The 14,938-nt window shown below is 41.6% G+C and overlaps 1 protein-coding gene across 1 annotated transcript in view; it reads left to right on the top strand.

Moving 5' to 3' along the window:
- The window catches only part of LOC122565046 (unconventional myosin-Vb-like), a 179,232-nt gene that overhangs the window by 47,230 nt on the left and 117,064 nt on the right, over positions 1-14,938 (top strand). The window contains exons 7-9 of the mRNA XM_043720677.1: positions 4,827-4,908; positions 7,570-7,677; positions 10,766-10,932. Coding sequence (XP_043576612.1) covers positions 4,827-4,908; positions 7,570-7,677; positions 10,766-10,932 — 357 coding nt within the window. The remainder of the gene's footprint in view (positions 1-4,826; positions 4,909-7,569; positions 7,678-10,765; positions 10,933-14,938) is intronic.

Below are 14,938 nucleotides of genomic sequence, written 5' to 3'. Positions count from 1 at the left end.
CAAGAGGCCTAACAGGGAAGGCAGATGAGCTCAGGGCATGGTTAGGAACATGGGACTGGGATATCACAGCAATTAGAGGTGTGGTTCAAGGATGGACAGAACTGGCAGCTTAATGTTCCAGGACACCACCTATATGAAGGATGGAAAGGAGGGGGAGTGGCCTTTTTGATTAGGATAGTATTACTGCTGTACTTGGAAGATATTCCTCAGAATACATGCAGGGAAGTGATTTGGGTGGAACTGAAATAAGAAAGGTATGATCACCTTATTGGGACTCCCAATAGTCAGTGGGAAATTGAGGAACACATTTTGTAAGGAGATCTCTATCTGTAAAAATAATAGGGTAGTTATAGTAGGGATTTTAACTTTCCAAATGTAGACTGGTGAAGATCTAGACCCCCTTCCATGGTCTCTTGGTCTCTGGATTGGTCAAAAGAATCTCTAGGAGTATGGTCTGCTTAAAGCAAGGTTACCAGTTTAATAAATTAAGGCAGCCTGGCGCAGATTAACAGCAGGTTAATCCAATGATATTTCCTGGGAAAGGGTTCTTAATTACAAAAGGAGAAAGTGAGGTCTGCAGATGCTGGAGATCAAAGCTGAAACTTTATTGCTGCTAGGAGTATGGTCTGCTTAAAGCAAGGTTACCAGTTTAATAAATTAAGGCAGCCTGGTGCAGATTAACAGCAGGTTAATCCAATGATGTTTCCTGGGAAAGGGTTCTTAATTACAAAAGTCCAATCAACTGTAATAAGGTGACATGATTGACAACAGGCTAATCCAGCGATAATTTCCTGGGAAACAGATTATCATATGTACAAAATCACCCCATGCTTGCTAGTTCAAGGTTAGTTGAAATGCTAAATCACTCTTATAATTCATTATGAAAAGTCCATTGTATTCTCTTCTATTTTGCTGAACTCAGCAAAGCAGCAGCACAAGTTGAGTCAAATCATTACTTTCAGCCATTTTTTGTTGTTTTAAATTGAAAAGCCATTTTGTGGTTAATAAAAATCTAAACCTGTTGCTTCTGACAACAGCCTAAATTCAAATTTTAGATCCTTACCGGGACTGCCGTAGTGTAAAGGGTTTAGATGGAGAGGAAATTGTGTTCAAGAAAATTCTGATTCAGTATGTGGATGTACCTACAGGAGAAGGTGCAAAACCTGACCTACTCTTGGGAAATAAGGCAGGGCAGGTGACTGAGGTGTCAGTGGGGGAGCACTTTGGGGCCAATGACCATATAATTCTATTAGTTTTAAAATCGTGATGGAAAAGGATAGACTGGATCTAAAAGTTGAAGTTTGAAATTTTGAGGAAGGCTAATTTTGACAGCATTAGGCAAAACTTTCAAAAGCTGATTGGAGGCAGTTGTTAGCAAGTAAAGGGACAGCTGGAAAATGGGAAGCCTTGAGAAATGAGAACAAGAGTCCGGAGACAATATATTGCGGTTAGGGTGGAAGGAAAAGATGGTAGGTGTAGGAAGTGATGGATGACTAGAGATTTTTGAGAGTTTGGTCAAGAAAAAGGAGGAAGCATGTCTCAAGTATAGACAGCAGAGATCAAGTGAATCCTTAGCATATAAAGGCAGTAGGAGTATACGAGAGAAATCGGGAGGGCAAAAAGGGGATATAGCTTTGGCAAATAAGGAGAATCCAAAGGGATTTTATAAATACATGAAGGACAAAAGGGCAACTAGGAGTTAATAGGGGCCCCTCCAAGATCAGAAAGGCAACCTATGGGTGGAACTGCGGGAGATACTAAATGAGTATTTGTTATCAGTGTTTACTGTGGTGAAGTGCATGTAAGACGTAGATGGTGACATCTTGAAAAAAAACATCTTATTACCGAGGATATCTTTAAAGCATAAAAGTAAATAAATCCCCAGGACCTCATCAGGTGTATCCTAGAACTCTGTGGAAAGTGATTGCTGGGTCCTTTGCTGAGATATTCATATCATTGATAGTCATAGGTGAGGTCCTCGAAGACACTAGATTGGCTAACATGGTGCCACTATTTAAGAAAGGTAAGGAAAATCCAGGGAACTATGGTCCAGTGAACCTGACATCAGTGGTGGGCAAGTTGTTGGAGGGAATCCTGAGGGACAGGGTGTACATGTATTTGGAAAGGCAAGGACTGATTTGGGATAGTCAACATGGCTTTGTGCATGAGAAATCATGTCTCAAACGTGATTATTATTCCTTCAAAAATTCAAAGAGGATTGAGGGCAGAACAATGGATGTGATCTATATGACTTCAGTAAGGTGTTTGCCAAGGTTCCTCATGGGACACTGGTTAGCAAGGTTAGATCTCGTGGAATACAGGGAGAACTAGCCATTTGGATACATGTCTGGCTCTCTAAGGTAGAAGACAGACTGAATGCCTGTGACCAGTGATGGTGTGTTACAAGGATCGATGCTGGGTCCACTGCTTTTTGTCATTTATGTGAATGATTTGGATGTGAGCATAAGAGGTTTATTTAGTAAGTTTGCAGATGACGCCAAAATTGGAGGTATAGTGGACAGCAAAGGAGGTTTCCTCAGTACAACAGGATCTTGATCAGATGGGCCAATGGGCTGAGGAGCGGCAGATGGAGTTTAATTCAGATAAATGTGAGGTGCTGCACTTTGGGAAAGCAAATCTTAGCAGGACTTATACACCTTGATGGTAAGGTCCTTGGGAGTGTTGCTGAACAAAGAGACCTTGGAGTGCAGGTTCATAATTCCTTGAAAGTAGAGTGACAGGTTGATAGGATAGTGAAGGTTTTTTTTATTTTTTGCTTTTGCTTTGGTCAGCCCTCTGACTGTAGGAGTTGGGAGATCATGTTGCAGCTGTACAGGATATTGCTTAAGCCATTTTTGGAATATTGCATTCCTGGTCTCCCTCCCTATCAGAAGGATGTTGTGCAACTTGGAGGTTCAGAGAAGATTAACAGGAATGTTGTCTGGGTTGGAGGATTTGAGCAACAAGGAGAGGCTGAATAGGCTGGGGCTGTTTTTCTCTCGGGTGTCCGGCTGATCAGTGACATTTTTAGAGGTTTATAAAATCATGTGGGTAAATGGAAAAGGTCTTTCCCTTGGGTGGGGAGGGAGTCCAGAACTATAGGGTGTAGTTTTAGGGTGAGGGGAAAATATAAAGGGGACCTAAGGGGCAACTTTTCAGAGGGTGGTGTGTGTATGGAATGAGGTGCTAGAGGAGGTGGTGGAAGCTGGTACAATGACAGCATTTAACAGGCATCTGGATGCCTATATGAATAGGAAGGGTTTCGAGGGATATGGGCCAAGTGCTGGCAAATGGGACTAGATTGGGTTAGGATATCTGGTCAGCCTGGATAAGTTGGACCAAAGGGTCTGTTTCTGTGCTGTACATCTGACTCTATACAAAAATCCTCCAGAGTTTTGCTGTACTCTTATTGTAGTAATTAAGTTTTCCACAAGCAACAGGCTTGAAAATTAGTTGGTATACGGTTTTAATAGTACTTGTTAGGATCTTGATGACTTTAACTTTAAACATGCAGATAATTAGTGTCTGCATGACACTGTCTGGATGACTTTAAACTTAAACATGCAGATACTTTAGGATGTCCTGAACAGTCCTCTGTTCAGCCTAAATCCTCATTGTATCCCTGAGTTAGGAATTGATAGTCATACATGTGGTGCTTATTAGCTCCAAGTAACATTCCAATGAGATGTTGCACACATGGTCCTGAAGAATTCAATGAACTTTTATCACACCACCTGGCAAGTGGGGAGTATTCCATTACCCTCCTGATGTGACTTGTAATGGAGTTTGGGGAGTCAGGAGGTGAGTAACCTGCAAGATTGCAAGCTGCTGACAATCTAGTAGCCATTGTATGTTGATGGCTAATCCAATTTCAATTCTGATTGTTAGGAGTTCCCAGGATGTTAGTGGCAGATTTGGTGATGGGGATGCCATTGAATATCGGGGTTGATGGTTAGACGCTCTCGTTGGAGATGGTCATCACCCAGCATGTGAAAGTTATTTGTTGGCCCGAAACTGAATTTTACAGATATTCTGTAACTTAGTTCACATGCCATCAAAAAGTAATAATTGAATAAGTAAATATTTCTGCAGTAAGACAGAACATAATGGTTAGCATAAAGTGCCTTCCAAGTATCCTAGTAATAAACTTATACATGCAGGTACCAAGCCTTTTTTCTAGTAACCTTCCATATGAGTATGGAACATTAACCTGGGAAGTGGTTTATTCATAATAAGTAACACACCAGAGAAAAGGTAATTTGCAAAGATTCTTTTTCTATTTGACTTTCCAAGATTGAAAGTCTTCTATTCTGCAAGTGAGCAATGGAACTCATTAAATTTTGTTTACAAACTAATTGCTCATTTCTGTGTGGTGTAGGACTTTTCTCTTCACTTTCTCCAAGTACTTTTCTCCGCAAGATTGCAGTTTATTTCCTCACCAGTAAAGCACATGGAGTGTTATTTATGTCATTACAAGTATTGTATGCAGTCAATTGCAAGAAAGCAGTTTTGTCCCTTTTTGTTTGTTTTCCTGATTTGACTGAAGTTGAATCTGACATTGAAAAATGTGACTAATTTGTTGGCCACCTTTTTCTGCTGGGACCTTTTTTTTTTAATCTATTATCTGTGAATAGTAGCCCACAGCCCCTTGTCTTGTTGGTCTACGTTTGCCTCTGTCCCACTGTCCTCTCCAGCCTGTTCTCCAGTCCAAAGACTGGTCTCTAGTCTAGTTGTGCTAGTCTCCTGAGTTTTCAATAGTTTAGAGCATGCTACTTATCCCGATTTTTAGTTTGAGAGTTATATCTGTTTTAATTATCACTTTGCAGGCTGCTCGGGAAAGGAACTATCATATATTCTATCAGCTCTGTGCCTCAGCTCAAATGGGAGAATTTCCTCAATTGGATCTTGGTAAGTGCAGGCAACAAATTAATGCATAATCTAACTACATAATTGATCTTTCCAAAATCACTACAGACAATTGGCTGTAATTTATTCCCCCTACTTTAATGACACTTGAAAAAACGTTAATCACCTTAAGACACTGAAAAAAATTAGATATTTTCTACACCATTTGTTTACAAATGCAATGTGGAACACAGTCATTGGTGAAGTCACTCATTGCTATGTTTTGTGTTAAGTTGTCAACGTTGTTCTGTCAACGTTAATCTCACTTGTGACTCCCATTGGTCCTTTCAATGTCTTTCAATTGTGCTCTGCTCAAAGGAAGGTCCTAGCTTCCTTACCTGCCAATGCTTCAACCTGCTCTTTCCTTGTCTGCTTCTGACTGGCGATTTGCCATTTTCTTGGGGGCAGGGCGAGGGCGGTAGGTCTTATGTCTACCTCAGCAAAATGGGAATTGAACCTGAGCCGTTGGCATTAGAGGAACCTCGACTATCCGAAGGACATGGGCGAGGAGTATTTCATTTGGTTAATCAAATTCCGGATAATCAAGTGTTGGATAGCATGGTTTAACTAAGCAATGGGACCTTGCGTTCTTGCCAGATAATCCAATATTCATAATTTTGAATGCCGATAAGAGGTTCCTGTGGATTAGGATTGGCTTGTTAGCCCTCCAATCAACTGAATTAAGTGGCTGTAGCAACTTATGACCCAACCCTCTTCCTAGAAATTGGCATTGAGTTCCAGAAAAACCGTGGGATTGCTCTCTCAAAACAGTAAAAATGTCATTGAAATGTAAGCTGTATCCATTAAGCAGGATAGTTTTTGGATTGTATTCAAGTACTTCACAAATAACTGACCAATAATAGAAATTTCGCATTCAAAAAACTTGGCAGAGAAAAAATACATTTTAAAGAGCATGGTTATCACCACAACACTTGATTCCTTACAAGCTAAGAATTCTTATTCTAGTGGGGTATCAAATTCTGAACACTTCAGTTTCTTATTTATTACCTTAGTTATATTAGTTATACTTAACTAATCTATTGGAATTTTATGTAGGCATTAAGCATGGTGGACAATGGGACACAGTAGATGTGGTGTATCTAGATTTCCAAAAGGCATTTGACAAAATGTTGCACAAAAGACTGCATAAGATAAAGATGCATGGTGTTATGGGTAATGTATTAGCATGGATAGGGGATTGGTTAACTAATAGGACAAAAACAGTGGGAATAAATGAGTGCTTTTCTGATTGGCGATCAGTGACTAGTGGTGTGCCTTGGATCAGTTTTGGGACTGCAATTATTCACAATTTATATAGATGATTTAAAGTTGGGGACCATGTGTAGTGTCAAAGTTTGCAGATGACACGAAGTGTAGAGCAAAGTGTACAGAGGACTGTGCAACTTTCCAGAGGACCATAGTTTAAGTGAGTGGGCAAAGGTCTGGCAGATGGAATACAATGTTTAATAAATGTGAAATCATCCATTTTTATGGGAATAAGAGTAAAAAGGACTATTACTTGAATGGTTTAAAAAGTTGCAGCATGCTGCTATGCAGAGGCATCTGGATGTCCTTGTGCATGAATCATAGAAGGTTGGTCTCACACCAGGTAATTAGGAAGGTAAGTGGAATTTGCCTTTCATTGCTAAAGGGACTGAGTTTAAAAGCAAGGAGGCTATGTTGCAGCTGGATAGGGACCTGGTAAAGCCACATCTACAGTAATGTCTGCAGTTTTTGTCTCCTTATTTGAGAGGATATATTAGCACTAGAGGGGGTACAGAGAAGATACACTAGGTTGATCCTGGGGTTGATTTCTGAGGAGAGACTGAGTATACTGGGATTATATTTATTGGAATTTAGAATGAGGGGGGGATCTTGTAGAAACATAGAATTATGAAGGGAATAGATAAGATAGAAGCAGGGAGGATGTTTCCACTGACAGGTGAAACTAGGACAAGAGGGCACTGCCTCAATTGGGAGAGCGGATTTAGTACTGAATTGAGGAGGAACTTCTTCACAAAGGTTTGTGAATCTGTGAAATTCCCTGCCCAGTGAAGTAGTTGAGGCTGCTTCATTAAATGACTTTTAAAGCTAAGAGACTTTTTTTGAACAGAAAAGGAATTAAGGGTTATGGTGAGAGTATGGGTAAGTGGAGTTGAGACTATGAAAAGATTAGCTATGATCTTATTGAATGGCAGAGTGGGCTGAAAGAGCCAGGTGGCCTACTCCTGCTCCTAGTTCTTATAGTCTTTATGTTCTACTTGAACTGATGGTATTGGGTGACAGGCTTGTGGGGATCAGATCTGGGTGAAAGGGTGTTTGCCATCTGGTGAATCATTGTCACTGGAGGCACTGCTTTACATTAAAACCAGAGAGAATGAAATGTTTAATTTCACGTGATACAGTCCCATTACTTGGTCCATAAATTTGAATCAAAATGTGACACTGGAAAAGCACAGCCAGTCAGGCAGCATCTGAGGAACAGGAGAGTCTATATTTCTGGCATAAGCTCATCAACCTTCTTGATGAAGTGCTTATGCTTGAAACATTGACACTCCTGCTGCCTAACTGGCTATACTTTTCCAGTGCCATACTTTGTTTTGACTCTGATCTCCAGCAGTTTTCACGTTCTCCATAAAATTTGAATGAATTATTTCCTTCCAGGTTGTGCCGAGGATTACTTCTATCTGAATCAAGGAGATAATATTTATATTTATGAAAGAGATGATGTTGCAGATCTTAAAAGAACTCAAAATGCTTTCTCCACATTGGGTATGTATATCCTAATATCAAATGCAGCAGAATTTACATGTAGATTTACTCTTGGGTTAATATTTTTGATTTAGTTTTATTCTCGAATGTTTTCTCTTATGAACTTGCTAATCATGCATAGTCCTGAGCAGTCATCTGCATTTTCAATGATTGTGTTGAATGAACATATTTCTCAATTCTATTTTAGAGAGTTTTCAACTTCTAATCTTGATATGAAAAAGATTTGAAGTTTCTTTGTGAAGTATCTGAAGATAATTACAGCTGCTGCTGTTGTTGAAGGGTGTAACCCAACAGGACATGTACATTTTTCTCACTTCTAACCTTTGCAAATTGAATCTATTCAGGTGAATCCTTCCTTGATCCACTTCACATTTGGTGGATTACTGGAGAAGAGTTTGTGCTTCCTACTTTGAACTTGGTCTAAATTCACTCAAGTATCAGTGTCAGGTTTTTACGTTGATGCATCAATGTGCCAATGTGAAATATCTGGTGTCTATGCACATAATTAATTCTGTACAAATGAGAAAAACTGTATTGATGGACTGTCCAAATGAAATGCAATCTTTCCGTGCAAAGTATTTTTTAAAAAGTACAATGAATGATCTTCATTCTGAAGTCCTACTGGAGTCAACATCTGTACAGGTGCTGCCAGACCTGCTGAGTTTCTCCACTTTTATTTTCATTTCAGATTCCCAAACATCCACTGTATTTTGCTGCCACATGAATTGCTTTTAATTTTCATTTCGCCACTGACTTTTGATAAATGAAGAGTTAGTGTTAAGTATGCTGGACTGAATGCTTCCTGCATGACTTGAGTTAATCAGAACCACCTGTATGAATGAGTTATTTGAGTTGAGGATATGGTATTTGGCTTTTGACAGTGAGCTATGACCTTAAGTTAATATAAACTGTTGACAAACTGTTAGGAATCAGAACCTTACAACACGCAGTCCCCAGCCACTTCAATAAAATAAGTACTGGTGAGATTTGCACAGATTTTAAGATATTGGAAAGCAATGGACTCCAGAGCTGTTTATCTTTCCAGAGTTGGTAGGGAACAAGGATTGTCTAAACTAGAATACTTGATGCTTATTTTCTTTGTTTTTCATTATTTATTACTCAACTTTGATGTCACGGCATAAAGTGTCTCCTTTACTAAAACTTAACTTTTGATTTCAAAATGTTGCATTGGTGCCCTGCAGTGTGGTTACCCACTGCCTCTTAATGCATTTATCTTTGTCCACCCCTGCCTAATTTGGATGAGAGTGTGGGATGAAAGAAGAAAATTCACAATTAACTTCCTCTTATTCTTAGTTGTATTATTGGATTGAACTTGCCAGAATCATCTACAAATGATGCTTAAAGGTTTTAGTTACTGGCTGGAAAAGAAAACCCACTTGTGGTCTGATATGCGCGCGGGTCGGGGAGTTGCATCTGGATGGCTCTGCCTAACTCCTGACCTATACTTCTAGCCCAATGTCCCATTCTCCTGCAGTTGCAGCAGTGCCTGCTCGAGCATCCCCTGGGCTGTTACAGTGGCCTGTTGCTGTCCGTCCAGTGGTCCGGTTGGGCAATCGGAGGGAATGGCCCTTTCTGGCTGGGAGTGGGAAGCAACTTATTTCTGTCCAGGTTATTTGTTAACCTGCCCCCCCATTGTGCTGTTTGCTAAGTCAAGTTGAGAGATTTATATTTTGGGCATGGGCCAGCAACATGCAGTTTATAAGGGTTTGTGCTGCAAGTTGTTGGTTTTCTAATAATATGCCTGCTGAACAATCCCAGACTTCTTTAAAATGGGCTATGAAGTCCGGTAGGGATTTATCTGCTCTTTGCAGACACTGGGTTACAGCACCAAAATCCACGTGCTGCCTTGCACTGGTTTTTATGGCCTCTTTTACAATATTGTCCAGCCAGTGATCCCAGTCTGAAATGGAGTCCCAAGGTCGGGTAGGGAGTTTTATGGCAGAATGAATAGTTCCCCAGTGGGATCCAAATGCAAGTTGCAGCAGAGTCTGTATGTCTTGGGGCAGGCAACTTATAGATAGCCGGAATTTGCAGTAGCCAACTATAGAATGGTATTGGCCTTGAGGTGTCTGGGGCATCCTGAGCATGGTCCGGACCTCCACATGGGTCCAGGGCTTATCCGTCAGAGTGGAGCCGATCATGATGCGGAGGAGTTGATGGTCTGTGCCATGTTGGTTTTGGGCAGCAGTGGCAGCTGTGCTGCAGGTAACCCTGAGTTACTGGTGGCGGTGTTAAATTGGGCCACTCTGTGGCCGCTGCATCCTGCTGTAAGCCCTCCTGGGGCTGGGTGGCCACTAGATGGGCGGCACAGTGGTTAGCACTGTTTCCTCACAGCACCAGAGATCCGGGTTCAATTCCCATCTCAGGCGACTGTGTGGAGTTTGCACATTCTCCCCGTGTCTGCGTGGGTTTCCTCCTGGGTGCTCCGGTTTCCTCCCACAATCCAAAAATGTGCAGTTTAGGTGAATAGGCTGTGCTAAATTGCTGTTAGTGTTAGGTGAAGGGGTAAATGTAGGGGAATGGGTCTGGGTGGGTTACGCTTTGGCGGGTTGGTGTGGACTTGTTGGGCCAAAGGGCCTGTTTCCACACGAAGTAATCTAATGCAGCCACCTCATCTAGCAGCAGGTCCGATTCCGGAGGTGGTAGGGGCTGTTTGGGGTACTGCAGGGCATAAGGAGGCAGGACCGCAACTGGGGGGGTTGTGGGGGGTGTGAACTGTTCTAGGGGGTCTGGCAGTGATCTTTCATTCGCTTTAGGGGGTTGGTGCCACTTCACAACTTCCCTGAATTTTCCCATACACTGCAGCATGTTAGCAATGTCCCGGGAGGGGTCCCCATTCCCTCCCGCAATGGCCATGGCACAATTGTCGATCTTTTAAAGTTTTAAAGGACCTCCCATATGTCCAGTTTCTGTGGGACCAGGTGTACAGGTCCCCAGTGAAGGCTGGGGACATAGTGGCTGTCCCGTTTCCTTGAGCACTGTTTGCCGGGGTGTTACAAGAGGATCTCCTACCTTTTGTCTTGAAGGTAACTTACTTACTATGCCTCCTAAGCGTCATCTTGTCCAGGATTGGCGACCGTAGACCGTTGTCCCCACATGGCTGGGGCAGCAACGTGCCCGTGGGTGGTACCTCCCGGCAGAGAGTGGACTTTCATGCTCCCGTACTGTGAAACGGCTCCTGAGCCGAGCTTGCAGACTGTGAATGTGGCTTTCTGTGTGAACCAGAGAATGCTTGTAAAACTACTCAGACATGCAATGACAGACCATAGGCAAACACTTACAAACTGCAAGTTGAACACTTGAAAACCAGTGTGCAGAACAAATCACAAGACACAGACAGACCAGCAGCTGGTGCCCCTGTCAATTTCCCCAATCTTAAATCTTTTAAGCGAGAATTTAATGGGCGGTTTCTGCTTGTCTTGCTGGGAAACCCTGCTGGTCCATCTTTCCCCTGGCTGGATCAAGCACGTGGCTGCTCTCCGGCTCAAGTTGGATCATGTGTCTGCCTAAATGGGTACAATTTTGAGTATAATTTGGGAGTTCGCCTCCCTGTCTCACTCACAGTGAAAACAGCTCAGGGCCGAAATGCTGCTACCATGGATCAGAATTTTGGCTACTCCACCACCACTACCAGACGTCCAACCTGTTGTAGAGCTAGCTGCCAGGTCTGAATTGCGCACCAATTGAAAAGTCAGGTTCGCTTCAACCTGTTGATGGAAAGGGCCTGCTGACTAACGCCAAACTGTCAGAAATTCAGCCCAATGAATCCGAGCCACAAACGAGGATCGTAGTGAAATTGACAAGCGATTTATTAAACAAACAACATTGCGGAAGAGAAATTGACCAGGCTTACACGGAACTGATTCTCTGCACAGATGGCCAGGATTCTTTCCCTGAGCGGAAGGTGCCAGTAGGTTTTATAGAGGTACAACAAAAAGGTGATAATTGAAAAGCAGTTACAGTACAATGGTGAAAATTGTAGAATGATTAAAACGAGTGGAAATTAATCCAGTGTCTGGCAGCAACAATTCATTTGTAATTGACACAGAAGATTCCAGCCATCTCTGAGCAGGTGAGAATGTCTTCTAGATGATTCTTCACTATTTCCTGTCCGCTGGAATATGTGTAAATGTTCCTTCTCCTGGTGTCCAGGTCTGTCCTTTGTGTTCCTCCTGCGAGCGAAGTCTTCCGGGGCCCTTCAGTCCGCCTCTTTGTTTATGCGGTTTCGGTGGGAAATGAGCCTACGGTTAGAGTATTGGCACTGCAGTGCTAATCAGGGCTGGGAGCTTACTGTGAAGGCTGTTTGGGAAGTGAATTCTCTACTCTGAGTAGCTTGGCCATTTCTGGTTTCTTTCTTAGCTTGTTTGGCCAAGACTGGGGCATTGTGGGTGTGTTCTGTGTTGGCAGGCTTGATCTGTTTTGCAGACCTGCTTCTGTTATGTGGTCATGCTGTAGGTGGGCAGGGTAGCAGATCTTTCTCCCACATTCTCCTTTTCAGAACCTTATCCTTTTCTCTTCCATTTGTACACATTGGTACTGAAGACAATGACTTCCTGCTGGTCTTCTACCCCTTGAACATTCTGCACCCTCTGAGACATCCTTGATCCTGGCACCAGGGAGGCAACACACCATTGATTTTTTTGTTTTTTGCTACTGGCTGCAGAAACATTTGTCTGTGCCTCTGACTAGAGTCCCCTAACACAATGGATCGCTTGGAACCTGACGTACCCCTCATTACATTCGAGCCTGTCTTGATATGAGAAACTTGGCTGTTCGTGCTACATTTTCCACAACAGCATACTTGTTTGAAATGGGAATAGCCCTGGAAGACTCCTGTACTACCTGCCTTGTTTCTCTTACCTTTTCCTGGAGTTAACCCATCTGTAACTGTATCTGCGACTTTTCTCCCTTCCTATAACTGCCATCCATCACACCCCCTAGCTCTTGTAAATTCCTCATTGTCTCCAACTGTCTCTCCAATTGACCCATTCAATAGGATTCGCAACCAGATATAATCCTCAGTAATCCATAAACACACTTGAAACTCCCACATCTGGCAAGAGCATATCACTCTACTGAAGGCCATTTTCAGTCTACACTCAAAATAGCACCATCTTTACTGCTGTGCCAAACATTGTTCCAGACTCACTTAATAGGGTTGAGACTTAACATTCTAAAAGTTGCCTTCCCCCAGAAGGGGGCTATCAAGACTCTGGGATAAATTTTTTGAGGTGAGAGGGGAGTGATTTTAAAGACAAGTTGTAAATTGTTTAAAGGATGGTTTGTGTGCAATGAACTTCCTGAGAAAGTGGTAAATATGTGCACAATTACAACATTTTAAGACATTTGGATGAGTATGTGAATATACAGGCTTTTGAGGGATATGGGCCAGGAGCAGGCAGGTGGGATGAGTTTAGTTTTGGATTATGTTCAGCATGGGCTAGTTGGACCAAAGGGCCTGTTTCCATATTGTATAACTCTGACTCTATATTCTTTCATGCTTTCTGTAATGTATTTGTTGGTTTTGGGCAGGGTGTGTGGTGGATGTGTCCTCTGGCAATTCCAGGATTTTGCTGTTAACTGCTCTTGTACTGTTTATCGTGGTTTAGATTCCACCAGAGTCTTGGTTCTAATGTTTCTGCTTAATGCTGAACAGGGAATGGTTTTAAGTTTCTTATTTTGTTCTGGTCAGAAAATTGTCATGACCTCCACAGTGATGATTGAGTGTCTTATTTCATCTTAATTAAATAGCCATTTTGTTCACTTCACTCATGGAAATCAATCTTCTATTCTAAGCAATGATGGTCACTGTTGTCTGCTTTACTTTAGCCTTGGTATTGAATCAATGCATGTAAAATATGTTTGGGTGTGTGGTTTGAATTGATTTTCATATGATTATAGCTTTATAGAGAAATCGTTGAAAGGAACTAGAAATTCTATTTCAAATGCATTTTAACAGTTTTCAGTCTGAGGCAATTATCTTAATATCATTCACCAGATTGAAGAATCTGATCAGTGCGATAACTTAATTTTTCCAAGGTAGTGTATTAACATTGTGACAGATTCTCTCTACCTCCTCTGCCCTCCACAGCATTTCCTTTTTTTTTTCAAATAAAGATTCCGATCCAGGGATCCAGTTTGAACTGTGCTTCTGAATGCTTTCCAGAAGTTGAACATTGCTGCAGTAGTTACAGCTTTTAATTGAAACTGCACTATTCTAAGAACAATGAAATGGATTGTATTTTTTTTTAAACCAGCAGTTTCAGTAAGTCCAGATATAGCATCATTTGTGTTGGGCATACCGTCTGACAATACAGGGCTGAAGAGAATTATTAAATAACCAAAAAACTTTTTATGGAATACAGGAACTGATTTGCTTCAAACTCACAAGATATGGGTCTAAGAAATGAATGGCCTCTTTATTTTTTGTTTCTTCTGACTAAAGATCTCCATTTTAGAGGTATTTATTGTCACCGTCTGACTAAATCTGGGAGAATTTTGTTTGATCTGATTTTAGTTATTGGTGACCTGGAGGTACTGTTTTATTCCTAGTGTTATGGACCAGACCAAACCCTCAAATGTTATGAAAATAGCCTATACCCTAACTAAAGGCATGTGCCAGACGTGGCATTCTGGGTGCAAATCGATTGATCAAACTACCAGACTTGAAGCAAAATGCACTTTATTCATATACAATATACAATAGTCAATACAGCAAAAGGAAGTGGAATAACTTAATCAACGCTATTAAATTATTTAACTACTAAACAGTCCCTGTTCAAATATAAAAACATTCCATAAATGCACCATTGGCAAAGTCAGTGTGTGACAGGCAGTCCTCCAGTCCAGGAGGAAAACCATCAAGACAACACTCTGGAAAAGTAGTAGGAAGTGATGTATTGGCTCTTCTAGAGCTAACTTCAAGATCCCGGCAACTGCTCCAGAAAAAACAAAGTAGAAATTGTGGCTCTGGGGGTGCCTAACCCCACCCTTTTTGCTTGTTCTAACATTTTCCAAAAAAAACCCCAAAGCCCCTCAAGTTGTTTACTTTACTGGATTCAAATAACTCAGTACCTCCTGTCTTTAAACACAAAAAGGACGAAATATACCTCCTCAAAACCAGAGTATTGTCACTAGTTCATAGCAGCACTTTTTTTATTTCTTTGCTACCCAAAGCTAGGATTTTCTGTCAAATGAACATGCAAATTATACTGACAATGGGGCTCTGAGCATAAAACAA

Source organism: Chiloscyllium plagiosum, chromosome 31 (genome assembly GCF_004010195.1).
Source record: "Chiloscyllium plagiosum isolate BGI_BamShark_2017 chromosome 31, ASM401019v2, whole genome shotgun sequence".
NCBI classification, from domain to species: Eukaryota; Metazoa; Chordata; class Chondrichthyes; order Orectolobiformes; family Hemiscylliidae; genus Chiloscyllium; species Chiloscyllium plagiosum.
This window is presented reverse-complemented; position numbering and strand designations above follow the sequence as displayed.